The sequence below is a fragment of the Pelodiscus sinensis genome, chromosome 20 (genome assembly GCF_052426305.1).
Source record: "Pelodiscus sinensis isolate ZL-2025 chromosome 20, ASM5242630v1, whole genome shotgun sequence".
Taxonomy (NCBI): Eukaryota; Metazoa; Chordata; order Testudines; family Trionychidae; genus Pelodiscus; species Pelodiscus sinensis.
The window spans coordinates 21,031,513-21,059,383 of record NC_143071.1 but is presented as its reverse complement, the minus strand read 5'-3'; the positions used below and the strand labels follow the sequence as shown (position 1 = coordinate 21,059,383).

The 27,871-nt window shown below is 46.7% G+C and overlaps 1 protein-coding gene across 4 annotated transcripts in view; it reads right to left on the bottom strand.

Annotated features, from left to right (window-relative positions):
* MFSD11 (major facilitator superfamily domain containing 11) overlaps positions 1 to 27,871 on the bottom strand; it is a 56,166-nt gene that overhangs the window by 12,563 nt on the left and 15,732 nt on the right. For all 4 annotated transcript variants that reach the window (XM_075903578.2, XM_075903579.2, XM_075903581.2 and 1 more), the window contains exons 8-13: positions 26,459 to 26,603; positions 23,909 to 23,949; positions 22,670 to 22,735; positions 10,697 to 10,822; positions 6,289 to 6,463; positions 4,115 to 4,250 (exon numbers count right to left, since the gene is read on the bottom strand). In XM_075903578.2, coding sequence (XP_075759693.2) covers positions 4,115 to 4,250; positions 6,289 to 6,463; positions 10,697 to 10,822; positions 22,670 to 22,735; positions 23,909 to 23,949; positions 26,459 to 26,603 — 689 coding nt within the window. The remainder of the gene's footprint in view (positions 1 to 4,114; positions 4,251 to 6,288; positions 6,464 to 10,696; positions 10,823 to 22,669; positions 22,736 to 23,908; positions 23,950 to 26,458; positions 26,604 to 27,871) is intronic.

Sequence of the window (27,871 nt, the reverse complement as noted above, 5' to 3'; positions counted from 1 at the left end):
CTTTGAGACGGGCTGGAATGTTGTGATGAGAATCTGCTTCTAGGTTCGGTTCCGATGCCACTAGCTGAAGAATGGTGTGATCTGGTAGAATGGATGGAGGAAGTTGGGGATGGCGGTGCCGACGAGGTGTGACTCCGCACCGGGGATCGGTACCGGCTTCGGCTTTGAGAGGGTGCCGAGCGGTGCGGTTTCGGCGGTGATGTCGGTGCCGACGTACCTCTGTGCACCGAGGTTTTACTGGATAGGCTTTCGGTGCGGGCTTTCTTCGGTGCAGGGCCCGGTGCCGTTAGGTGTTGTTTCGGTACCGAGCGCTCCATAGACGGTGCCGTCGGAGCCGATGACGGCTTAGGTGCCGAAGCGGCCGGTGCCGTTGCCTTTTGATTCGGCTCAGAATGAGCTCTCTTATGCGGTGCCTGCGTCTTAGACGCACCGGAGGTTCCCGGCATGTCCACGGTGCTCACCGGCGATCCTGAGGACATAGCTGAGGCCGGAGGGAGAGCAGATTTTGGTGTCGCGGAGGAAGAATGGGTAGGAGGCTGATCTTTCTCCATACCCTTAGCTTGCTGAGGCGAGTCGTCTGAGGAGGGACGGAGCGACTTCTCGTATAAGAGAGTCGTGAGTCTGTTGGCTCTGTCACGTCGCGCTCTGGCTGTTAGCTTAGAGCAGTGCTGGCACTTCTGCGTTTGGTGTGCCTCCCCCAGACACTTAATGCCGGCATGGCGTCCCGACATGATTCGCAGCGCTTAAAGCCCGGCGAGCCGGGCATGAAGGGCTGGGGAACAAGTGGCGAACCGCAACCGGGGAAAACTTTTTTTTTTTTTTTTTTTTGGTTTAACTGGTTAGGGGGGGTCTAAGAAGTTGGATAATGAGGAAAGAGGGGGGTAAAAACGATAATTTTAACTGTTTTTCTCTGACAGATTTGGCAGAGAGAGAGCTCCGTCTGTTGCCGAGGACGGTAGAGAAGGAACTGAGGAGCCGCGCGCGCGCAGGCGCCCTTCAGTTCGAACAACACTAGAGGGCGCCACGGCGCCTGCGCGCCGTGGCAGAAACAGCTAGAAAAGTCTCCGGTCGCCGGCGCGAGGACGCACCAGCACCCAGAGTGGAGCACCCACGGGGACCACTCGAAGGAGAATATATTTTCTTGCCAAAGGAGTCCAACTTTTCGTGGTCCTTGTCTGCATTGCCCGTCCTATACTGTGGAAGCTTCGCTCGTTGTTGTGCTGAGTCCACGACTAGTGAGTTAGGTTGTGGGTGAGTGAAGAGAAAGTCGTTGTCTTTTGAGGGGACAAAGTACTTTCTGTAAATTTTCCTGTTAGTTGGTTGGATGGATGCAGGCGTCTTCCATAGATCTTCTGAGGTCTCCATGATTGCCTCGTCTATGGGTAGGGCAATCTTGCCCTGTAGTGTCGGATGTAGATTCTTTAACAATTGGTATTGTTTCTTCTGCACCTCTTGCAGGGAGACATTCTGGCTTGTCGCTACTCTCTTGAATAGTTCTTGGAACTGTTTTAGATCGTCAATCGTTCCAGTGTCTGATGGTACTACGGCATCCTCTGGTTGTGCATCAAGGGCATCAGAGTGTGTGACGTTTACTGAGTATCTGAGGCATTGTCTGAGATTTGTTTCACCTCGTCCTCCGAAAAACTTGGTGGAGGTAGGGGTTGTGGCTGAGGCAAACTTCTCCGGGATGCAGTGGAACGAGGTGGGGAGCGGTGTCCATATGGCTCCCAGTGTTTCCACGGTCCCCATTGTGGTGGATAAGGTGGAGGTGGGTAAGACCAGTATGGGTGCCATGGGCCATGTTGTGGCGGAGCCCTATAATGGTGGGAGCGAGCCTTCCCAGGTGACGGATGTCGTGAGGAATAGACCGTGCGGTGGTCATCATCAGGAAGGGGAGCGTCGTGAAGAGACAACGGTGATATCGACCTGGGAGGGGATTGCCTTGATGGAGACCTCTCAGGAGAGTAAGAAGTAGAGGGCAGGCACAGATAATGATGCCTGCTGTATGGATCAGTCTCTTGTTGGGGCTGATCCCTAGCAGCCTCATCTGGCTGCTTGTCTGGCTGTGGGAGGACCAGCGGAGCATCAGCTGGTGTCAGTGGCTTCGGAGGCTGCCCATCCTTTTGCTGCGGTGCCGTGACTTTAAGAGGCACAGCAGCTTTAAGCCGTGGTGTAGCTTTCGGCGCTGCAGAGGCTTGAAGCGGCGCCGGGGGCTGGAAGCGGTGCCGCGCTCTGAAGCGGCACCGCGGTTTGAATCGGCGCCGGCTTTTCATGCCGTGCCGGCTTCTTAGAGCGCTCCCGGGGCCGTTCAGCTGTTGAGCGCCCCGATACCGGCGCGGAGTGGGAAGATCGCCCCGAAGCCTTAGTGGCAGGGGACTTCCCAGCCTGGTGTGCCTCTCCTCTGTGTTTGGGAGAGGAAGAGGCTGGAAGAGAGCGGGATGGAGAGGCTCTCGGTCACAGGGCATTTTTGGAAGGCGGCGGAGGCTCTTGCCGCGGTGCAGATCGTTCTCCCGCAGGCTGTAGAGCTTTTTCAAATAAAATCATCCTGAGGCAGAGCTCACGGTCTTTTCTGGCTCTCGCCGTCAGGGAATTGCAGTGGGTACAATTGTGGGGAAAGTGGGTCTCCCCCAAACACCGTATGCAGTCCGAGTGGCCATCTGAAGCCGGCATTGGGTCCCGGCATTGACCACACTTTTTAAAACCTGAGGAGCCGGACATTGTGGGCTCTCTCCCTCTTGAAATTATTATATTTATCTTCTATATTGTTACAGTTTATGTGGTTTTGCTTTTTTTTTTTTTTTTTTTTTTAAGTTTTTATGTGTTTCTTGTTTTGAGACCTCTTGTTTTGAGAGGCGGGAGAAAGCTGGTTCACCGGAGTCCCGGTCTGAGGTAAGTTCAAGCCCCCGGGGGGGGGGGGGGGGGGGATTTAATTAAGTCTATTTTTCCTATTTCTATTTTTTTTTATAAAGAAACAAGGAAAGAGTAACTAGGATAAAACTGGGGAAGCTAACTATGCCTAAATAACTAAGAGGAAAGTAGTCAGTCTGACAGGGAGCTCCTGGCTGCTCCGTCCGCTGATGAGGACGGTTAAAGAGGAACTGAAAGGGAGGGGGTTGAGTCACGCTCCTCAGGAGGCGGGAAGGGCTCGAGACGCCTCCTGGGCATGCGTGGCTCAACAGGGGAAACTGCTATACAAAGCTCCGATCTGTGGCTCAGGGCAACCCTTCACCTACAGTGGAGCACCCACGGGGACACTACTCGAAGAAGAACCTTTATTGTTAGCATTACCCATCATCACCGTAAATACTTAACTATTTGGATAATGGTATCAAAATAGAATGGTGCATCAGCAAATCAATGGAAATAATAAAAGTCCTTACAAACATGGCAGCTTGTTGTAGTTGGCTTAAACACATCGCTGGCAGTTAGAACACCTGGGCTCGGTTCCCAGATCTAACTTACTGTGTGACTCTGGGCAAGTCATGCCAGTCCTTCATGGCTCAGTTTTTTGAGGATCACAAAAAATGATCTAGGAAAACTCAAAACCTGAAAGCTTTCTTCTTTTAGAGGGAATCCACTTGGATTCAGTGTCTGCTAGTTAATCAACACAACCCATTCCGAATAGGATAAAGCATTCATTTAGATGAAGGGCTTCTAATTTAGTCCACAACTGGCAGAATTATAAATATTTTGGGGTGATGATTTAAAACATCTAAAATGACCATTTCAATTCTTCTTATACCCATGCTCCCCTCACTAAGTGCTAGGCACAACTGGTTGTACCACAACCAGGTATGATTCTATGATTCAAGTGACCTGTGGTATGGGTTGAACCTCTCAAAACCAGGACTCTCTGGTGTTCCTGAACCAGAGCCCAGGCAGCCAGGAGTTCAGTCGCAGGAGGGCTGGCAACTGGGAACCTTGCTACTACTTGAACCAGTTTTTGCACATAAAACAGAACAGGTTTGCATCTTTTCTGGGAAGGATAGTATTAAATTTATTGAGCTCACTAAAAAAAAATTCGGAATTATTTCAGTAGAATACTAATTATTCACTACCAAAAGACATGTTCATATACACAGTCTGATTTTGCTACTTAAACACAAGATAATACCTGGACAAATTTGAAGACAGCAAAGGCAGGTGCACTGTCCTCTGAGTAAAGGAACCCCAAAATACTGAGGAGTTGGGTGTTAAAGCAGCTATCTCCTAGTCCCAACAGAAAGCTGCACAAAATGGCCACCTCTTTGCTGCAGAGAAAAATGAAACCAGCTATAAGTGGAATATTCAGCCACTGGCTACTGCTAGTATTATGTAGATTCTCAATACAAATAAATGGTTTTGTCAGATTTATCTTGAAATATAAACAGAAAATTGTATTCAGGTTTGAATTTTGATGGAAAATTACTGATGTGGGTAGAAGAAATATTTCCATTCTATTCTGAAATTCTAAGTTTTCTGCCTCTGCTAAAGCCAGTGAACCCTATGCTGACTTGGAGATGCTAAAACAACTACCTCACTTTAGGACTTCCTCTGTGAACGGGCACGCATACCTGGATATTGGTGCCTGCAGCCAGCTAGCCCCTGATGCTTTCCCAGGCAACAAGAAAAGTAATAATGCAATCTGCCAGCCAGGTACATGGAAGCATGAAAAGTATATGAATATGGGAGGCTTTAAAAGGACCTTTCAGATTGCAATACAGGCAGTCCCCGGGTTACATGGATCTGACTTACATCGGATCCCTACTTACAAACGGGGTGAGGCAACCCTGCACTAGGTGCTTCCCCCCAGCAAACCAGGGAGATGTGAAGCTAGCGCCCCCCCCCCTTCCCCCCCAGCAGACCAGGGAGATGCGGAGCGGCTTTTCTCAGCAGACACCTCAGCTTGAGAATAAAGGACTGAGGGAAGTGAGGTGTGGGAGAATAAATCCATTAATTAGAACAATGGGGGCACAGAAACAGAATAGTCTCTACCCTATTCAGATATTAGAATTCCTGCTTGGCCCTTACCTGAGGCATGCATGCTCAAAGCAAGAAAGCTTCTGATGCCCACTCCAAAACACTAAGCACCCATGTAATGGACACACAGATCTGTCCACAAGCTAATATGCTGGACCTGAACAGTGAGTATTCAATTGGCTTTTAAAATTGTTAGTTGTGCCCTATCATATATTAGAATATCTGGAAACATTAACACCCACAGTAACTGAAGTCATTTCTCAGATCATCAATAATAATGTTCACAAACAATGCACTTAATATGAACTCACAGCATTCTGACCTGCCATTTAACCCCTTGCATTTTGGTATGAATTGCTAGTACATCTGAAGCTACTGAGAATGGAAACCCTTAAGTCTTGACCACTAATCAGTGAAAACATCTTGAAGCTGCCTTTCCAAGAGAACAAGTTACTTCTCTCCAAGTTTGTTGAAAAGAGGATAGTGATAAACTGTTTTCTACATCCAAGGGTAGGACAAGGAGTCACCTGCTTAATCTGCAGTAAGAAAGATTTACATTTGATATTAAGAAAAACTTTCTAACTACAGTGTAAGGATAATTAAGGTTATTAAGAGAGGTTGTATAATCTCTGCCCTGGGAGGCTTTTTAAAAACAGTGTAGACAAACACCCGTCAAGGATGGTCTAACTGTATTTATTAATACAGCCTCAATGCAGGAAGATGGACTAGAACAGTGGTCCCCAACCATTTGAGGTTGCTGGGCGCTAGGGGGCGTGGCCGTTCGCCGGCTGGGCGCCAGAGGGCGGGGACACTTGCATGCCTGGGGGCGGGGCCCCCCCTTGCGCGCCCCGGGGGTGGGGCCTCCCCCATAGCCGCATGCCCGGGAACGGACCACCCCCCCCATAGCTGCACACCCGGGGCCGGGGGCCCCTCCAAGGGCCGCACGGCCGGGACCGGCGCTCCCCCCCACCCCCAAGCGCTGCACGCCCGGCGCTCCCCCCCACCCTCAAGCACTGCGCGCTCAAGGCCGGTGCTCCCTCAATGCGCCGCGCGCCCAGAGCGCGGGCGGCCAATTCGCGGCGCTCCCGGGGCCGGCGCTCACCATGCGCCATGCGCCCGGGGCCGGCTCCGGCACCGTGCATGTGCCACGTGCCTGGGGCCAGGCCAGCCCTGAGCACTTGGCGGGTGCACACAAATGCCAGCGCCATGGCACCCGCGGGCACTGTGTTGGTGACCACTGGACTAGAAGATCTCTTGAGGTCCCTACCACTGCCTTACATTTCTATGCTTTCGAATAACACTGGTCAGGAGAAACAAAACACTTTGTACCTTGGATTCATATAAGCCATATTATCTGTTCCTTCAAAGGAAGCAATGGGGGCATCATTTGGTATGTTATAAAAAATTAAATAAAAGGCTATAAAATGGACCACACTGCCAAGCATCACAACTGGGTTCCTGCCAAAGCGGTTATCTTTGTTCACTAAGCCAAAGAATCCTCCTCCTGTAGAAGGGGGAAAAGAAAACATAATTATTAGTATAATGACAAAAATAAACATGTTTTAATAGGTTTCCATTAAATTGTATATATACCGTACAAAGAAAAAAAATCAACTTCAGGTATGGCAGCACATGTTGAAAATGTACATTATAAATGTATCTATGGTAGACCCTGAAGGAGGATCAGGCAGAGCAGAGATCAGCTAAGTGGTTTCTTGGTTCCATGGAGGGAGGAATACAACATAACAGGTGACAGAAGTGACTCTGAGTTGTCAGAGTCATCAGTGAAAGGTGGACAGAAGTTTTATGGGACAGTGCTCAAAGCACTAGCTGCATAAGCACCACTCTGTGCATGGTCCAGGGCTGAAGTACCCACAGGAAAACAAGTGAGTGCTGAGCACCCACTGGCAGGCCTCTCCTTCCCCCCAGTGCCTCCTGCAAGTAGAGACCCCTACCAACCCCTGTCCCTGTCCCTCCCACCCCCAATACATCCTGCATACCACCAAACAGCTGCTGGCAGAGGGCAGGAGGCACTGGGAGGGAGGGGGAGACACAGAAGGAGGGTGGGAGTGGGCCTATGAGACACATGGCCCAGATGCCAGAGACCCTTCCAACTGCTGAGATGCTACTCCGCAGTCCTGTGCAGTGGTTGCCTGAAAGAACCTGGTTGGGGAGGCAACTGCTGCTTCCTGCCTGGGCTTGAGTGCTGGGGTCCCCATCAGCTGAGCCAGGAGGGGAGCTGAAGCCACCTCTTCCTCAGCAGGTTCTCTCAGGGCTGGGCTGCAAAGCAGCAACTGGGAGGGGCCAGGTTAAAAGCAGTTCCCTCCTGCTCTATGTCTAGGGTCCTGCACACCTGGGAGAGTGGCAGAACCTGCATGGGGGAGGCTTTGCATGCTGCCTCCTCCACCAGCATTATTTATCAGCTCCTATTAGCTGGAAACCAAAGCCTCTCCCCCTCCCCCACATACACAGCACAGAGGGGCACATGGAGCTATTTTGAGCTATCTGGGGCTGCAGGGAGCCTGCCTGAGGGGCCCACTGAGCTGCTAGTTGGGAGCTGCTTAGGTAAGCCCCTCCCAGCCAAAGCCAGCCCCTGTCACTCCATCCCCTCCTGACCCAAACTCTCTGCCCCAAATCACCACCCAAACCCTCTGTGTGAGGTCACAACTCCCTCCAAGACCCTGCACCTCCTCCTACACCACTCCCCCATGCCAGAATCCTCTTTTAGGGTTACCAGATGGCTTAAAAAAATACCGGAAACACTTGATCTCAGATGGTGGATGGGACTGGCCGGGACGGGAGCAGGGCTGGCCAGCAGGAGGTCAGGGGGAGCGGGGTCGGCTGGAGGAGATCGGGAGGGGTGGGGAGGTGGAGAGGGGAGAACCGGCCAGCGGGAAGCAGGGCTGGCTGGGAGGGACTTGGGGGGAGCAGGGCTGGCTGTCGGGAGGGAGTCAGGGGGAATGGGGCTGGACGGGGGCGAGGTGGGGGGGGGAACTGGCCAGCGGGGAGCAGGGCTGGCTGGGAGGTAGTTGTGGGGAGTGGGGCTGTCCCGGGCACATGTAGATCCTGGGGTCCTGCCCGTCCTGCGCACGGTCCTGGCGGGGTGCACGGGCGAGTCCGGTCCCGGGGATTCCATCCTGCCCTGGCCCCGCCCCACGCACTGTGTAGTTGCATTCTGCCTGGCTGGTAGACACGCTCACGCTGTGTGAGCATATCTACCAGCCAGGCAGTACGCAACTACGTACTGATACTCAACATGATAATAAAAAAACTTACTTAATTAGAAAATACTGGACAAAATGTCCAATATTTTCTCAATTTGTTTCCCGGACAGAAAGCTCAAATACCGGACTGCCTGGTTCAAAACTGGACACCTGGCAACCCTATCCTCTCTTGTCCCCATACCCATGCCCCCTCCCAGACCATGCATGCCAATCCTGTGCCCCAGATCACAACCCCCTTCTTCACTCAAACTCCCTCTCGGACCCCACACCAATCCCCTACCATGAGCTCTGTTATCCATCCAACTCTGTCCCAGACCCACACCCTCCCTAGAAAAAGTGCAGTTCTTGATCACTTACCAAAATCTTGGAACATCCCCATATAAAAAAAAAGATTGCCCACCCATGGCATAGAGAGTACTGCGGACAATACTACGCTAGGAGGGATTGCAAGTAATTTGGAGGATAGGGTTAAAATTCAAAATGATCTGGACAAACTGGAGAAATATTTTGAAGTAAATGGAATGAAACTCAGTAAGTAAAAATGCGAAGTACTCCAGTTAGAAAATAACATTGCACATATACAAAATGGGAAAGGACTGCCTGGGAAGGAGTACTGTGGAAAGGGATCTGGAGGTCACAGTGGGCCACCTGCTAAATATGGGTAACAGTGTAACACTGGTGCAAAAAAGTAAATGTATTAGCAGGAGTGTCAGAAGTGTTACTAATTTTTCCTCTCTACTCTGCACTGATTAAGCCTCAACTGAAGTACAGGTTGAACCTCCCAAATCCAGGACTCCCTAGTCTGGCACCATCCGTGGTCCAGCAGGGCCATGGACATTGCTGGACCAAAGGGCCCCGGAGGCAGAAGCAATGCAGGTGTTGGGGAGCCCTGGCATCTGGGGAGACTTCCCCACCCTGGCCAGGGAACCCTCAGCGTTAGTGAAGAAACGTGGCTAGGGAACCCCTGGCATTAGTGGGGCCAGGCAGTGCCTGGGAGCTCCTGCCCTGGCCTAGGAACCCCAGCGTCAGCTGGGCCACGTGACCGGTCCTGGCTGCAACCAGGGAATCCCTGGCTGCAGCTGGGCTGCCAGAGGCTGGGTGGCCCTGGCCAGAAACTCTCTGGTGACCAGGAAGCCTCTGCCAGGGAAGCCTCTTCCTGTCAGGAAGGGCTATGCTCTGTGGGATTGTGGGCCTCATATGTAAACAAAATCCAAATGCAATCAGTAAAATGAGGCCCAGCTCCAAACGAATCCCCTTTGTTCCAGGTGCTCCTGGACACCCAACTCGCCAGCGAAGGGAAGGGGCTGAGCTATATGCGAGCGGCCAGGTAGCGAGAGAATCCTCCGCTCTCCGCACCCGGTTACCTCCTGTCTTTGCAGGATGGCAGTGCTCCATATGTGCCCTTCCTGCTGGCAAGTGAGCTCCTCCGGGGGGGAAGAGAGGGGGTACAGGGATGTGCTCCATGCACATAGGGCACAATGGAGAGACATGGAACCACAGGGAAGCCACCAGCTTTACATGCCTGCACCCTACTGAGAACCAGATTTGGGAAGAGAGCCTGAGGGGGTAATCTGGGCTGCAAATCCTTATGCCGGAGCTCCATGGCCCGCAGTCCACCCCCCCTTCCATCCCTAACCCACCACCATCTTCCAATCCTACACTCCCATCTCCCTGCCTTCATTCCTATATCTTTTATGGCCCCTAACGAATCCATATGTATTGAGATGAATACATTGTAAAATCTCAGTTAATGTCAGTTGGTCTAAATCAGTTATAAATATATTTGGACACAACATGTGTACTTGGTGTTATGTTCCTGTTCATATTTTTTGAACTTAAAAGTTGACAGACAACCTTTATTACCAATAATATGTAATGTACTTTACAATGTTCCTGACATATATTTCAGCTTCCTGGATTTTTTTTTCATCTGGCCTTCAGATATGAAAGGCAGAGTGATTTAACACCTGTTTAGATTTGTCATCCATGTGACGAAATGAAAAGTATGCCGTTTGCAATAAACTTTGCATAAAATAGTTAATTTGCATTTAATTTTAATGGTTCAAAGAATGTCAGGCAAAATGGTCGGCCCTCACGCATGTTCACTTCATCAAATCTGGCCCTCTTTGAAAAAAGTTTGGGCACCCCTGCACTACAGACTGGATTCACTGTTGTTCTCACTTCATATAGTCATTTATTTCAGTGCAAAGTGGCTGTAAAATGCTAAAACTCTTATCTGGAAATATTCCACATCCTTGTTTGCACTCACTTTGTACTGGTATAAATAACTATACAAGAGACAGCACAATAATGAATCACAGAATCATAGGACTAGAAGGGACTGCAAAGGTCATCACCAAGTATTGTAGCAAATTTTAGTAGAACTGTACTTCTTGCATATGCAATTTTTGCTTCAAGTTTAACATGTGTAGTGCTGTATATATTTGTGTACAAAGAATCTTTTCAATAATCTCAACAACTACATTTTTATACTTAAATTTCTTTAGACTCACCTACAATTTCCCCAATGCCAATAAAAATACCAGAGAGTCCAATAAGACTTTTCTCTTCCGTGCCAAATCTATTCACAGCACCAATACAGGTCCCATATACTCCAGAAAAGAATGTTAGTTCCAAACCTTTAAAGAAAGGCAGACAAAAGTTGACGGTGGTATTATTCACTAGTCCAGATACCATTATGCAAAGTTTACTTATGTTTAACCATTGTATATTACAAATACATGATTAAAAGATCAGCATTGTAGATACAATTGCTTTACTTTAGGAGTATTCCAAGCCATATAAATATATGACTTTCATAAGTCAGCATACACTATTTTAGAAAAAACTCACACTATCACATGTTAGTGTCATAAAAGCACTTAGGGTGAAATTCTGGCTCCACTGAAGTCAATAGCAAAATTTACATTGACTTCAGTGGGATTAAGATTTTACCATGGTGTAGTAAAATGAGGGCCTGAAACATAAACCCATATATCACAGGGCTGGTTTGAGGTGTCAGGCGTGGCCAACAATGGTCGAGACTTTGCTAACATAAAGCTAAGATAAGCTGTGAACAAGAGCCAGCCCCTGCTCACAGAACTTGAAATGAACAGGGCAGATAGTGTAAAACACTAACTGGTATGAGGCGGAGGTGTAAAATACTAATTGGTGTTAAGCACAGGTTGAAAGCATATTCCAGAGGGATGGTAACAACACCTCATTAAGAAGCATCTTGGCACCCACACACTTGCCCCAGACTACAGGACATACCTACCCAGGTTGAGCACAGGGTCTAAAATGACAGCACGATGGATAGAGATGTTTGATCGAACCGCCATGTGCAAGGTGATGGTGGTATCTAAGTAAATATCAGAGGGTGGCAACCTGACCCATCAGGAATAATGTGTAACTTGTTTGTACCTGTATATAAAGTTGTGTCTTGGAGGGGTTGTCCTGGTCTGGACGAGGGGGCAGTGGCACTTACTGAGTTGAGTGGTCCATTGTCAGGAAGTACATATGTACAAAGGCACTACATATGTACAGTGATTCAGTAAAGTTTACTAACAACTATTACTATACTTTGTTTGACAATAAGCCTGGTCTGGTGCCTGTGATCCTTATCTGATATTGTGGTCTTTAGGGACTCTCTCAGAGTCTGCTGCACTGACCACTTACGCAAAGTCAACTCAGCACACACACACACACAGCCAAGTGGTTATCATCATTGGACAGAGCAAGAGGGTGCTGAGGGAGTTGGCAAATGTCACTGAAGAGCCTTTGGCCATTATCTTTGAAAACTAGTAGAGATCAGAAGAAGTCCCAGATGATTGGAAAAAGGCAAAGGTAGTGCCCATCTTTAAAAAAAGAGAAAGGACAATCCAGGGACTAGTCACCCTTATCTCAGTCCCCAGAAAAATCATGGAGTGGTTCCTCAAGGAATTGATTTTGAAGTACTTGGAAGAGGGGAAAATGATCAGGAATAGTCAACATGAATTCACCAAGGGAAAGTCATGCCTGACCAATCTGAGTAGCTTCTATGAGGAGGTAACTGGCTCTGTGGACATGGGAAAGTCAGTGGATATAAAATACCTTGAATTTAGTAAAGCTTTTGATACAGTCTCCCACAATATTCTTGCCAGCAAGTGAAGGCAGTATGGACTGGATAAATGGTGGACAGAAAGCTAGCTAGATTGTTGGACCCAACGGGTAGTCATCAACGGTTCGATGTCCAGTTGATGGTCAGTTTTAAGCGCAGTGCCCCAAAGATGAGTTCTAGGGCCAGTTTTGTTCAACATCTTTATTAATCTTCAGAGGGGTAGCCAAGTTAGTCTGTAAAGGATAAACTTAAAAAACAACAAATAGTCTGGCAGAACTTTAAAGATTAACATAACATGTAGATGGTATCATGAGCTTTTGTGGGCACAGCCTGCTTCTTCAGATAACCGGTCTTTAAAGTGCTACCAGACTCTCTGTTGTTTTTTAAGTTTATCTTTATTAATGATCTGGATGAGGGGATGGATTGCACCCTCAGCAAGTTTGCGGATGACACTAAGCTAGGGGGAAGAGGAAGATACATTGGAGGGCAGGGATAGGATCCAGAATCACCTAGACAGATTAGAGGACTGGGCCAAAAGAAATCTTTTGAGGTTCAACAAGGACAAGTACAGAGACCTGCACTTGGGACAGAAGAATCCCAAGCATTACTACAGGCTGGGAACTCACTGGCTGGGTAGTTTAGGAGAAAGGGACCAGGGATTACAGTGGATGAGAAGCTGGATATGAGTCAACAGAGTGCCCTTGTAGCCAAGAAGGCTAATGGCATATTAGGGTGCATTAGGAGGGGCATTGCCAGCAGATCTAGAGAAGTGATTATTGCCCTTTATTCAGCACTGAAGAGGCCACATCTGGAGTACTGTGTCCATTTCTGGGCCCCCCCCCCACTACAGAAAGGATGTGGACACCTTGGAGAAGGTCTAGTGGAGGGCAACCAAAATGCTTAGGGGGCTGGAGCACAAGACTCATGAGGAGAGGCAGCTGAGGGATCTGGGTTTATTTAATCTGCAGAAGGGAAGCGTGCCTTCAACTTCCTGAAGGGAAGTTCCAAAGAGGATGGAGAGAGGCTGTTGACAGTAGTGACGGATGGCAGAATGAGGAGCAATGGTCTCAAGTTACAGTGGGGGAGGTCTAGGTTGGATATTAGGAAAAACTATTTCACTAGGAGGGTGGTGAAGCACTGGAAACTTAGGGAGGTGGTGGAATCTCCATCCCTACAGGTTTTTAAATCTCGGCTTGACAAAGCCCTGGCTGGAATGATTTAGTTGGCGTGACGGGACAGACTGCCTCTGCCCCTCCGAGGTGGATCTGCCCCGCACTGACCCCACAATCGCCGTCGCGCTTCTAGGGCCAGACCGGGAGGCGCGGAGTTTTTGTCCGCCGTGCACGGCCGCCGCGGCTCAGTCGAGCAGTAGGGGTGGGGTTAGCTGCACAGGCAGAGCATGCCACGGGGCACGGTTGGGGCGGAAGGACGCGCCCACGTCAGCAGGACTGACGGGTGACGTCAGCACAGCGGGAGATGGGCGGGAGGCTTTAAAAGGGGCTAAAACGCAAGCGGAGGGGGGCTGGCAGAGAGAGGTAGGGTGCTGGCCCTAAGGGAAAGGAGGAGGATTTGCAAAGGGGGAGAAGGGAGAGAGAGAACAGCCCAGGGCGGGGCCTGGAGGTATGGCCGGTGAGCCGGTGGGTTGCGGGCTAAAACCCCACTGGCTGGACGGGATCGGACGGACCTGTCCTTACAGCCCTGGGCTGGGGCCCGTGAGAGAGGGTGGGCCCACGAGGGGAGCCAGTTTAAAAACCAGAGGCAGCAGAGCAGGGTGACAGCAGCCCCTATCCAGGGGGAGCAGAGCTCCCAGACCCAGCATGAGCTGGATTGCCTGCCCGCCTGACTCATAATACACTTTAAATGCAAAGGTGCAGCGGGGGTAGGTCCTGGACCTGGTGCAAGCCAGAAATGAGCCAGGCTGCTGGCCAGCCTGCTAAAAAATTTGCTGGCAGGGGAAGAAATGCATGTAGTCTACAGCATTAACCTATAAGCTTTTGTTTATCAGTTAATCGACTAATCAAATACACTGTTACATCCCTACTTAAGACTTGTAGTGACTTCCACAAAAATGTGTACTGCAACATGGGATTTACTAATACCTGGTTTCTGAAGTCACTACAACACAGAAGAGAGTTGTCCAAGCTTTCTCTATAGGAAGTATATTTACAATACAGGCAGTCCCCGGGTTACGTGGATCCGACTTACGTCGGATCCCTACATACGAACGGGGCTTTTCTCGCCGCAGAGGACGCAGGCGGCGGGACCGCCCAGACGTGCTGCGGTCCCGCCACCTGCGTCCTCCGCGGCGAGAAAAGCCGCTCCGTGTCTCCCTGGTCTGCTGGGGGGTGTGCAGTTAGTGCGCCCCCCCCCCATCAGACCAGGCTTTTTTCGCTGACGCCTGGGGTAGAGCAGCTGGGGGGCTGCCGGGTTGGTCCAGTAGCGCCAAGGAGCGGCGCTGCGGGACCAACCCAGCAGCACCCCAGCTGCTCTGCCCCAGGCGTGTCCGATTCAGCCGCTGCTGGTCAGTTTCAACAGCGGCTGAATCTGGATGCCAGTTCCGACTTACATACAAATTCAACTTAAGAACAAACCTACAGTCCCTATCTTGTATGTAACCCGGGGACTGCCTGTAGTGCGAAGAGACTTACTTAAGCCAACACAAAGCCAAGCCAAAAACAAACTCTTAAATAAATCTTTCTGACCTTTGCTTACAGACCTTATAGTACTCCATATAAGGATCTAGTAATAGTAGATAATCTTACATGATGTGAGCTGTAAAGTCTCACAAAACTTTGAACAGGTTCAATAACAGACCACAACAATTCAGAATCATTATCTGCTTTTGGAGATCTTATCAGGAATTGTTCTAAAACACTTTACAGTACAGATGATAATGGTGAATTACAGCCACCAGATGGCAGCAATATATTTCAAGCAACACTAAGGTTTTTCTCCCCCCCCCCCCACATATTGATCTGAGGAAGTGGATCTGGCCCACGAAAGCTCATCACCTAATAAACCATCTTGTTAGTCTTTAAAGTGCTACATAGTTCTGTCTTTTGTTTCTGAAATGGTTACTTTAAGAGTTCAATCCAGCGTGAGTTACACCATACTCCCATTGATTTCATTGAAAGTTTTGCCTGAACAAAGACTGTAGAATCAGACATCAAAAGGCATCTTATTATTTTCTGTATTTTTGTACCGCAGTAGCATCACATTACCTTCCTTCAACTTCCAAAGGTTGTTGATTATAATTCTATAATCATAGAATTATAGGATTGGAAAAGACCTCAGGAAGTCATTGAGTCCAACCCCCTGTCCAAAGCAGGACCAACCTCAACTAAATCATCCCAGCCAGAGCTTTGTCAAGCCGAGACTTAAAAACCTCTAGGGATAACCATCACCCTGCTAGTGAAATAGTTTTTCCAAACTAGACCTCTGCCACTGAAACTTGAGACAATTGCATCCGTCACCACTCAGAACAGACTCTTTCCGTCCTCTTTGGAAAGTTCCGTCCTTCAGGTAGTTCATAGAATCATAGAACCATAGAGCTGGACGAGACCTCAGAAGGGCATCAAGTCCAGCCCCCTGCTCTAGGCAGGACCAATCCCAACTAAATCAACCCAGCCAGGGTTAAAGGATAGTTAAAGGCTGCTATCAAATCCCCCTCATTCTTCTCTTCTGTAGACTAAATAAGCCAAATCCCTCAGCCTCTCCAAATAAATCAAGTCTTCCAGCCCCCTAATCATTTTGGTTGTTCTTTTGGACTTTCTCCAATGCATTCACATCCTTTTTGTAATGGGAGGCCCAGAACAGGATGCAATACTCTAGGGCTACGTCTACACTCAGGGGCAGATGAGAGATTTGCGGGGCCCAGGACAGCACAATTTCGTGGGGCCCCCTTTGGAGGAAAAAAAAATAGAAAAAAGGCATCAAATGCGCAAATTGAAGGTTATTTTCATATTAAAAGTGAATTGGGTAACTTTGATAGAAACTTAATTTAGTTGGATAATTTGTATTTTAATTATATTGTAATTCATTTGTAAACAAAATTCTGCATTAATAATTACAAATTTTCATTTGTATTTAAGTCTATTATAGCTTTCTAGCTCTTTTGGCAGCACATTCTTCAATTATGTCATTAAAGTCCATTTCTTAACACAAGTCATTTTCAAAAAAGTTTAAAAATCATCCTTCACAAACAAATGCAACAGCAACCACATGACAAATATGTGTGACTGAGGACTACAAACATTAAGCAGTACGTTCACCTCCCAACATGATTTTTAAACCCCTACAGCAGTGAAATCTTGCATGATTATACTCTCAATACTCCTATTATTCTGCATCCTTTTAGACCTTTAGAGAAAGGTTTTCAAAATCACAAATAGCAATTAGGCCCAACTGAAATAGTCCAATTCTAATAGTAACTCAGAGCTGGAAGTCCAACTTTATCAGATATACCTTTGAGAAAAATCTCCCATCTATATCTATGTGACAATTTCTCATTTAAGGAACACATTTTCAGAAATATGCAAATGAACATATCCCAGATTCAGCCCCGCTACATATTATTTCTTAGTTGACTACAAAGTGAGACAAAGTTTTAATGTGTTATATGCACACTCAGTATAATTATATGCAATGTAATCTGGTGGACTATGCATTGCCTGTAACCTGGAGTGATTTCTATCGTGAAGACCATGTAGCTCAAAGAAAGCAATAGTCTGTGAAATGTAAAGGGAGCCCCTCCCCCCATAGCTATTAAGCTGGCTACAGTGAAGGGTGGGGATAATGTTTTATCTGAAGTTTCTTCCTATTTATGTTCGGGAGACTTTTCTTTAGCTCTTCCTTTGAAGGTGATGTGAAGGCAAAACTAGACAACCTGAGTCCCTAGTTCCTTCTACCAATAGTAGCCTCTGATATTATACTTGGTATTAGTCATTACTGTTGCTAGGTGGTGCTTTCTCACATAAAACACTGTCTTAGTACTTAGTGCAAGACCCCACAAGAGGAAAACCTCTCAACAGCTTGCTCAGGTCTTCAGTCTTTCTAGAGCTATAGACGGCACAGCAATTTGGCTCTTCTTAGGCTCCCCAGCAGGACTCCTCTCCCCATAAAAAGTTCTTAGTCCTCAGATATTTCAGTACAGCAAACCAAATTATCAACAGGCAAAGTTTCTGCAACCCCTCAGGGAGAAACTTGTACAGCCTAACAACAGAAAACGTATAGCTCCACCCAAAATGAACAAGACTTTACCTATGCAATTTCCTTTCCTTCTAAGCAGCCATAAACTACCTTCAATATTCCTTTTTTGTCTCAACAAAATAGAATATTTAAGCATTTTTACTATAATCCGAGAGCTGAGCAATTCCTCCATCCTGACTGGCTAATAGGAGAACAGCTCCGCTGACTCAATGAGGATCCTAAATAAACCAATGAAGGAGCCTCTTTTCTTTCCTTCAATCTCTTCACCTCTACTGTCAACACAAACAGCTGAAGTGGCCAGTGTCCGATCTTTCAGAAGGCATGAACAGAACAAGGCACTTGCCTGGCGATCTATTGCTTGTACTCTAATCCCAGCATCTGGCATTCAGGGTTTAGGGACCTCTAGAACATGGGGTTGGATCCTTGATAATCTTTTCTGATAAATTCACCCGCTCCATTTAAAAACCATTCCTCCCCACCCGCACCAAATCATCTGTTGAATTCCTTCATAAATCAATTTATTTGTTCATTAATTCCTGTTCCTCTTTCAGTTTAGAGACAAGGTGGCGAAATTTAACATTCGTCGCAAGAAAAAAAAATTCAAATACTGGTCCAGTCTGAGCGCAGAACCATGGGTGTGTGCGAAGCTTTGGTGTTGTTGTCCCACCGCCCCTTCTTCCCACTTCACCTTGCTCCCAAGCAAGTGATGGGTCATTCCTTAGGAGCAAGGCTAGAGAAAGAAACACCCTCCAGCTCCGATCAAAATGCGTGGCTGGTGTGGAATAATGGGAGGCCTCAGGTGGCTCTTGGGATTTCAGGGTTTCAGACACGCACTTTTCGAGGAGAGCCAGAGAGGCCGAGAAAGGAGGGCCGGGAAACTGATTCGGTTGCATCCGGGTCCAGGCTATAATAGCAGCCTGCAGCAGCTCTGGCTTCCAGTGGGTGGCGTGAAGGGGCGAGAGTGGCTCTGCTCAAAGTGAAGAGCCAACTGGCTTCTAAAGAAGAAGGGTGGGGTGGTGCTGGCAGCCGGAGAAATTGCGTCCTCTCTGTACTGCGATGAATGCAGCACAACCAGGCGCTGCAACGCCAGGCAGCCAAAAGAAAAAGGGAAAAAAGAAGCTGCCCAGAAGACAGTGGCCAGTTTTAACCCAGCTCCTCAGTGGAGCGTGGACTTCGCCAAGTAGAAGCCCTTGCAGTTCCTGGAGGTCATCGAGAAGGAGCGGGCTGTGACTGGGGTCGACGTCCAGAGGAACAAAAGCCACATCAAAGCGCTCAAAGACACGTCAAAGCAGGGCCTAGTGAAGTGCGGGGCCTGGGGCAGCCGCCCTGCTCGCCCGGCCCTATATCTGCCGCTGTCTACACTGCCCAGTCTTGTGCAAGAGCATATGCAAATGAGGCGCAGCGATTTTCAGGCAGAACGGCTCTTGCACAAGAGGGGTTTTTTGCACAAGAAGGAACATTGTAGACTGGCTCCTTGCGCAAAAGCCCCTTGTGCAAAAATGGCGGCACGTTAAGTATGCAAATGAGGTGCGGCGATATTCATTGCCATGCCTCATTTGCATATGTTCTTGCACAAGACTGGGCAGTGTCGACATAGCCCAAACGTGGCCTCTCCAGTGCAGAATAAAGGGGAATAATCACTTCTCTAGATCTGCAGGCAGTGCTTCTCCTACTACAACCTAATATGCTGTTAGCTTCTTGGCTACAAGGGCACACTGTTGACTCATATCCAGCTTCTCATCCACTGTAATCCTCAGGTCTTTTTCTGCTGAACTGCTATCTAGCCAGTCGGTCCCCAGCCTGTAACAATGCTTGGGATTCTTTCATCCCAAGTGCAGGACTCATTACTTCTTGTTGAACTTCATCAGATTTCTTTTGGCTCAGTCCTCCAATTTGTCTAGGTCACTCTGGACCCTGTCCCTACCCTCTAACTTATCTACCTCTCCCCCTAGCTTTGTGTGATTTGCAAATTTGCTGAGGGTGCAATCCATCCCCTCATCCAGGTCATTAATAAAGATGCTGAACAAAACTGGCCCCAATACCGACTGTTGGGGTACTCTGCTTGATACTAACTGCCAGCCAGACATCGAGCCGTTGATCACTACCCATTGAGCCCAACAATTTAGCCAACTTTCTATCCAGCTTACAGTCCATTTATCCAGTCCACACTGCCTTAACTTGCTGGCAATGCCTACAGCCACGACTTCACAAGGAAATTATTCTGAAATTATTAAACTCGACTAAGTAACTCCCAATTTAACAAAATCAAACTAGCATGTCCGTGCTACAGGGGAAGACTTGAAGTTAGTCCAAGTCAGGCTCCATTAATGGGGATGTGCTACTTTGGACTTAGAGCCCCAGAAAGCTCTGGCGAGTAACTAGTTTGAATTATTCTGGGGAGTAATTGTTTCAAAATAGCAGCACCGGAGTGTCCACACTACTGTTATTTTGAAATATTAGCATTACTCCTGATGAAAAGCAGGAGTACAGATTTCAAATTCTGTCACCCATTATTTGGAAATAATAGGCTCGGTAGTGTGGATGCTCTGCTTATAAATTCGACCTTGGGGGGACATTTTGAAATGAAGTCCTACTTTAAACCAGGGGTGGAGGTGGGAAATGGAGCAAAATGGCTGGAGCCAGTGGAGTGGAGAAGGCTGAGTCCAGGTTGCTCCCCTTCCTGCTGCCTGCTTCCCAACCCCTGTTGCAGGTGCAAGGCCCCCTGTTCATTCTCCAGGCCTCATTGCTCAGGGGAGGGAAGGATTGGACTGCCCTGGCTCCAACCCCGCTATCGGGGCTGCTGTGGCTGCTGCGGCTCTAGCCCCAGCATCAGGGCTGACATGCATCCAGCCCCAGTCCCACTTTTGCAGCTGCCGCATCTCTGGCCCTAGCCCTGCTACCACGGCTGCCATGTCTCTGGCCCACTACGACAGCTGCTGCAACTGCCACGTCCCCAGCCCTGTTACTGGGGCTGCCCCGGCCCCGGCTGCACTACTGGAGCTCTGGTGCTCAACCTAGCTCCAGCTTCGTTGGGCTCTGAGCCACCAGCCCTTTTGCCACTGGGGCTCCCAGCCAGGACCACAGATGTTGCTGGATGAGGGAGTCCCTGTTTTGGGAGGTCCAACCTGTACTCAAGCTAGTTAAGCCCAATGCAGACTGCAAAAAGGTACAAAGGGATCTCACAAAAATGGGTGACTTAACAAAAAGGCAGATGAAATTCAATACTGATAAATGCAAAGTAGTACACATTGGAAAACATAACCTTAACTATACATGTAAAATGACGGGGTCTAAATTAGCTGTTACCACTTCAGAGAAAAATCCTAATGTCATGGATAGTTTTCTGAAAACATCCACTTAATATGCAGCAGTAGTCAAAAAAGCAAACAGAATGTTGGGAATCATTAAGAAATAGACAGACAATAAGACAAATATGTCTACACTGCATTCCTCTTTCAAGAGAGGAATGCAAAGGCAGGTGAACGAAATTGCAAATGAAGCGCGGATTTGAATTTCATGCGCTTCATTTGCATAATCACATCCGGGCGCTATTTCAAATGACCCTATTTTGAAAAAAAAGAAACGCTGTCTAGACACTGTTATTTCGAAAGAAAACCCTTCTTTTGAAATTACCCTTAAACTTCATTTTATAAGGAGTAAGGGTAATTTCAAAAGAAGGGTTTTCTTTCGAAATAACAGTGTCTAGACAGCGTTTCTTTTTTTCAAAATAGGGTCTTTTGAAATAACCGCATCTAGACAGCATTTCTTTTTTCGAAATAGGGTATTTCAAAATAGCGCCCGGACGCAATTATGCAAATGAAGCACAGGAAATTCAAATCCGTGTTTCATTTGCAATTTTGTTTACCTGCATTTGCATTCCTCTCACGAAAGAGGAATGCAGTGTAGACATACCCAAAGAGAATATCATATTGCCTGTTTATAAATACATGGTACACCCACATCTTGAATACTGCATGCAGATGTGGTCATCCCATCCCCCCCAAAAAATATGTAGGCATTGGAAAAAGTTCACAAAAGATCAATAAAATGATGAGGGGCTTGGAACTGCTTCTATATGAAGAGAGATTAATAATATTGGAACTTGGAAAAGAGATGACTAAGATGCGATATGACAGAAGTCTATAAAATAATGATAGGTGTGAAGAAAATAGATAAGGAAGTGTTATTAATGCCTTCTGGTAACACAAGAATTAGGAGGTCACCAAATGAAATTAATAGGCAGCAGGTTTAAATCAGACAAAAGGAAGTTTTTGTTCACACAATGCACAGTCAACCTGTGAACTATTTGCCAGAGGATGTTGTGAATGACAAGACTAAACAGGGTTCAAAAAATAACTAGATAAATTCATTGAGGACAGGTCCATCAATGGGCCCCAGTATGGGTAGGAATGGTGTCTCTAGCCTCAGTTTTCCAGAAGTTGGGAATGGGTGACAGGAGATGAACCACTTGACGATCACCTGTTTTGTTCATTTCTCCTGGGGCATCTGGCATTAGCCACTGCTAGAATACAGGATACTGGGCTAGGTGAACCTTTGGCCCAACCCAGCATGACTGTTCTTATTGATTAGTGACCTGCTGCAGACAGGCACTACACATCCAGGGGCAGCCCTAATACAGAGCCAAACCAGTGATTACAATGTAGGAAATCTTTGGAACAACTTCCTAATGCACACATAGCATTTAAGACAAGAGCTCTTACAAAAATCTCCTACACTTGACTGCAAGTCTGATGGAGCTAATATTAAAGATCTCATCTACAAAAATGAATTTAATTACCATTATTAGACTCTGCTGCAATTTAACTGTGTGCTAACATGATTCAATCAGCCCATTATAAACAAGAACAAACTATGTAATAAAACAGATTCATGAACCATGCCCTAACCAAGATACAAATTGGCTTACCCTAAACTGAGTTTAACAACTTTTATTAAATCCCATAATTTTGTTAGGGTTAGGTACAAAAAGATTAATCTACAGAAGAGCATTTTTCAGAAATGTAGTACAAAAAACTATAAAAGGGCCATAAACTCCAATATGTTGAAGTAATGTGTATTGGGATACAAGAATATAATCCTGATTGAGGGGTTCTCATTTAGTGTCCCATATATACCATGACACTAGCAAATGGTTGTGTCCTTTTATCTGTTTCATTACCTGTATAAGCCGTTGTAACACTAAGGAGCAAAATCTCTTTCGTGAAGTATAACTTAATAGATCTCTCTGAAAAAAAAACCAAATGAATATAATTCACTGACATTAAAGGTACATTTATTTGTGATTTACAAAGGCAGAAGAACATTAAAGTGATGCAAACCAGGCAAATTTATTTTTCTCTCTTTGACTAAATAAGGCTGCTAATTAGGGGGCCTTTAACATAAAAGGCCAATCTGAAGGGGTTTTTTTGTTTTGTTTTTTGTAGGGAAACAGGGTAGAGATGGGAATCAACCAAATTATAAAGTCATATAAAATTTAAGTATTATTTCCATCTTGCTCTATCTTTAATGGGAAACATTTTTACTTTCATGAGTGACTTTCCTTTTTTCCTTCCCCCTTCCCTTTGATCTCTCCCTCTCATACCCTGTCCTCTCTTCCTAGTGTTAATTCTCTTTTTCATCTCCCTAGATTTGTTTCAGTTCTGACCAGAGACTGCCAAATATCCTTTGCTTCTCTCTCAATTTAGGGAGAAGGTCAACTTAAGATACGCAACTCCAGTTATGCTAATTACAATGTATCTTAAATCACCATCCACAAAAGTCGACGGGAAAAAATGCTTCCCTCAGCTTCTCCTTCTACTCGTGAGGAGCAGGCATACCAGCACCAAAGGGGGTGCCCTCTCAGTTCAAATTAGCAGATCTTTACTAGATCCAGTAAATCAACCACAGCAGCATCTATCTTCCATGTAGTGTAGAAATGGCTACCGTGACTCATACTCATTAAAGAGCCCATCAGTCTTCTTTAATCTCCACAGACTGAGATTTTTACTCTTTCCCTTGAGCCTTGAATCAGGAGGTGCCTTAGAACTTTCAAAACACAGATGCATCCTATCTTTGCCTCAGTGTCATGTCAGATTAAAACAGGCACCACTGTTGAAAACACTAAAGATCCTGATCTGGGAAGAATGGAGAATCTGGGCTACATAATACAATGGATGAATGAAGAAAAGAGAAGGGAACCTTGTGAGGATGATTTCCCAAAGTGATAAACAAGGAAGATTAAGTGTTTTAAAATTAAGAAAGGAGAGACTGCGGGTCTATAGCCCTGAATTATTATAGCCAAATTTCTGTTTAAAATTATTCATATATAGTATCATTGTGTACAAACAGGATCATTTAATAGTTCATAAATCTGCTGTCATATTTTTGAGGGGTGGTTTTAAAGCACAATAATACTTACTAAATGCATCCACTGCCTTCGTTGCTTTGCTTTGGTCAGACCTGGGTAAATATTTTTTTTTAAGGTGAGAAAGATGAACCAGAGATAACCATTGCTCTACCATTATTTTGGAAAATAGACTAATTAATCTTTTAGTTTTCTATACATTTTCCTGCCCATAATTAGCAATTCCAACACATTAATAGGTTTAATAAAACATTTTTGGGAAATAAACCACTAGTCGTAAAAGATATTTGCCTTTAGTGTGGGTATATGTCATTTGCAGAGTATGCTCCTTTACAGCACTATGGCTTTGGGCTTTGTATCAGGAGAGCCCTGCATGGATACAAAATTTATATCCATATCTGCAAAAATGAGCTGCAGATATCCACATCCACATCTGTGGCTACAGATATCTATGGATGTAAAGTGAATGTTCACAAATTTGCAGGATTCTAGATACAAAATGTGTATCTATGTCTGCAAAAATGAGCCATGGATATCTACAGATAGAAAGTGAATATCCATGGATTGACAGGGCTCTACATATCAGATCTGTTTCTATTACATGTGCTCTTGTTTTTCTAATCATCCTACAGCTATGCTAATAAAAAAAACTGTATCTGTAAATACTCTTTCAGTGAGATTTTAATGCTTATGCTATGCACTTCTAATGTATGCGTCAGCATGGTACCTAGACCATTTATGAGAGATCTGCAGCTAAATAGTAATAGCATTACGGAGCTCTACAGATTATTAAATGTGTCCAAACAACCCTTGCCTACCCCCATGACCTGATATCCTGATATTTTTTTAAAACTGTTGGCCAGCTAATCAGCCTACATTGCTATTGATACAACATACCTTATTGAGCAGATGCTTCTGAAAATCCTGACCCATACACAAAGCATCTGCCAAAGGGCCAAAGTACAGGTTGGACCTCCCTGGTCCAGCACCCTTGGGACCGGAACCATACCGGACCAGGGAGTTTGTCAGACCAGGAGAGGTCAATGCTTCCCTGCTGGCTGCCCTGATGCCAGCTTGTCTCCCTGTGGCTCCCAAGGCTGGGGCTCCTTGCCCTGCTGCTGTCCTGCTAAACATGGCCCAGCTGAGGCTCTCTGCCCTGCTGCCCTCCCACTGCACTAGGAGTTCCCAGGATTCCCGAGCCAGTGCTGCCTAGCTGTCACTAGCCTCACTGCCTTTGGAGGTTCCTGGGGGGGGGTCCTGGCTGGGACTACCCAGGCACCGCCAACCCCACTATCTCTGGGGTTCCTCCCGACCCTGGGCCACCCAGCCACTGGCGGCCCCGCTGCTGTGGCCTGGCCCTGTTGTTGCTGAGGGTTTCCTGGGGTTCTCTGGATGGGGCCACCAAGCAAGCTGTGCTGACACTGGGAGTTCCCCTGCTGGGACCAGCACTCCCTGGCTGCCGCCTAGCCCTGCTACCCAGGTTCCCCAGCCAGAGCTCCCGGGCCAATGCCTGGCCCCGCTGCTACTGGGAGTTTCCAGGTCAGGACTTCCTGGCCAGCCCAGCCTTGCCGCAGGGGGGATTCTAGGGTTCTCTGGCAACCAACAGCCCTGCTACCAGGGACTCTCTGGCCTCCTGACCCCACTGACACTGGGGGTTCCCCGGCCAGGGAAGAGGCTCCCCAATGCCACCTGGCCCCACTGACGCCAGGGTTACGCAACCCAGCTACTGCTGGGTCAGCTGGGATTCCACAGACCCTAAGTTCTTCAGGCTGGCTCCTACTCCTGGGGCTCTTTGGTCCAGAAAAATTTATGGCCTTGCCGGACCACGGACATTGCCAAACCAAAGAGTTCCAGATTTGGGAGGTTCAACCTGTAATAAGAATTCTAAGCCCTATCGCTACCAGCAAACCAAAAATTACAAACCACTTAGCTTCTAATAACTAATAAAGGAAATGGAAGAATTGTTAAAAGTAAAGGATGTGGATAAAAGGGCTTAGAAACCTAAAATGCTATTATGCCTACAAAGGCATCTGACTGGCAGATACAAATTCTGGTAAAAGCAAATCAAGCTTTATATTATTCTCTGAGAGGCTCTGAAAATTCTCTCTGTGCTGTTCAAATAATTATAATAAAGACACAAACTGACAACGTGCTTTTAAAAGGGAAGTAAATAGTTTCACGACAGTCAGACCCCAGATCTTGTTTTTTCTTCATAATTTCTCCTCTGCTCTGCTCCTATCCCTAACCATGGAAGTGATATGGAGACCAACAGTTTCTGTTCAGAGATGAGGACAAGGAAAAACATGAAAGTACACATGCTTAATAGTGAGAGGAGAGAGATAAATGGTGTCTTTTCAAAAATCCTACACACCAATGGTAAAACATTTGTTATGCCCTGCCTAGCCCATGCTCCAGTGTATTGAGTATGAGGACAAGTAAGGATTGTATCAACTAATTCATGGCTACAGGGACTCTCCTATATTTTATCCTAATTATATACATGCTTTTGGTTCAGAGAAAGAAGTGAATGAGGAATTTTCCATTGTGCACTATGTATACACATGCTTGGCAGGATGGTACTGTGTTGTTGCCATAAGCACTTACAAGTTGTTTATGATGTTTTCATCAGTGGAGGAGACGTCTTCCTTCAGTGTGTTTGACTCCTCTGGTTTCCTAATCAGAAAAAAAAGAAATGTGCCCACGAGACTGATGACAGTTAGAGCAATGAAGACAGTCCTGCGATCGCTCTCTGTGGAAAATCGAAAAGGTGTTACACGTAAGTCTGCATAAAACAATTCAAGACTAGTAAACTACCTTCACAAATACTGGTGTAGATAGTGATGATGATTCCAAGTTAAAGAAAGGTACAGTTTATAAAGAGGTGTATATAATACATATTAACCTTCATTGGTGTCTGACTCACCACTTGTGGGGCAGTGTCCCACATGTCTGGCAAGTTCCTTTGTCATTGCTGATAGGCCAATTGAATACTGGCTGGTCAAAGAATATCATCACCACTTTTTGCTGTGGCTAAGTGGGAGTTAATAAAAGGAAAGAGGAAGTGCAGAGGCTCTCCAATAACAGTATCCAGTATTACTTGCAGGTCAGAAGCTACATCATATCCCCCACACTTTTTAGAAATCACGGCCTTCCTCTCCAGCCACAGGAACTAATGTCACATCATGTGCAACCATAAGTTGCTGGACATGTAAATTTCAAAAGCATTAGGCTCATGAAATCACAGAATTTGGCAAAAGATAACAATGAATATGTGGAGACTAGGCACCTGATGTCCCATGCACCAATTCTTCTACATGAATCAACTTGTCTGGCACAATAAATTCTTTGTGCAAAGGCTTCCCCAAACACAGGTGTGAGCAATAACACAGCAGCAGTTCACCAGGGCTAGCCCCTGATGGACGGCTGCTGCTATACCTGCACAAACACAGGTACTGGCAATCACAGCTCCCATGGACCGTGGACACTGCTTCCTACATTTCCCGTTGCCTGGGAACATTGATATGTGGCCAACAGAAGCTGCAATCACCTGTACCTGCAACTGTGCAGGTAAATATAGTAGTGGGGGCCCACCAGGCACTAACTCTGGAAGACCAAATCTGGCCCATGAGCCAGTATTTGCCCACTCCTAAATTAGCAGCTAATCATGCCTTGTGCTGAGGCAAACTAATCTTTGGGCTTCCAGTTCTCAATCCTAAAGATACTGCCTATATATCTATTTTAGTGTGCATCTGTCTGTCTGTGAGTATGTTTGTTCAAGTGGGTTTGGCCCACGAAAGCTCATCACCTACTAAACCATCTTGTTAGTCTTTGAAGTGCTGCATAGTCCTGTCTTTTGTTTCAACCAGATCAGACTAACACGGCTACATCTCTATTACTATTCCTCCTAAACAGTAAGAGCTGGGGCCACCAAATTTGGTATGCACATTCTTCTTATGCTAACTTAAAACAAGGTCAGGGTTCGGTTGTGGCAGTCTCAGGAAAAGGACTGTTTTCCAT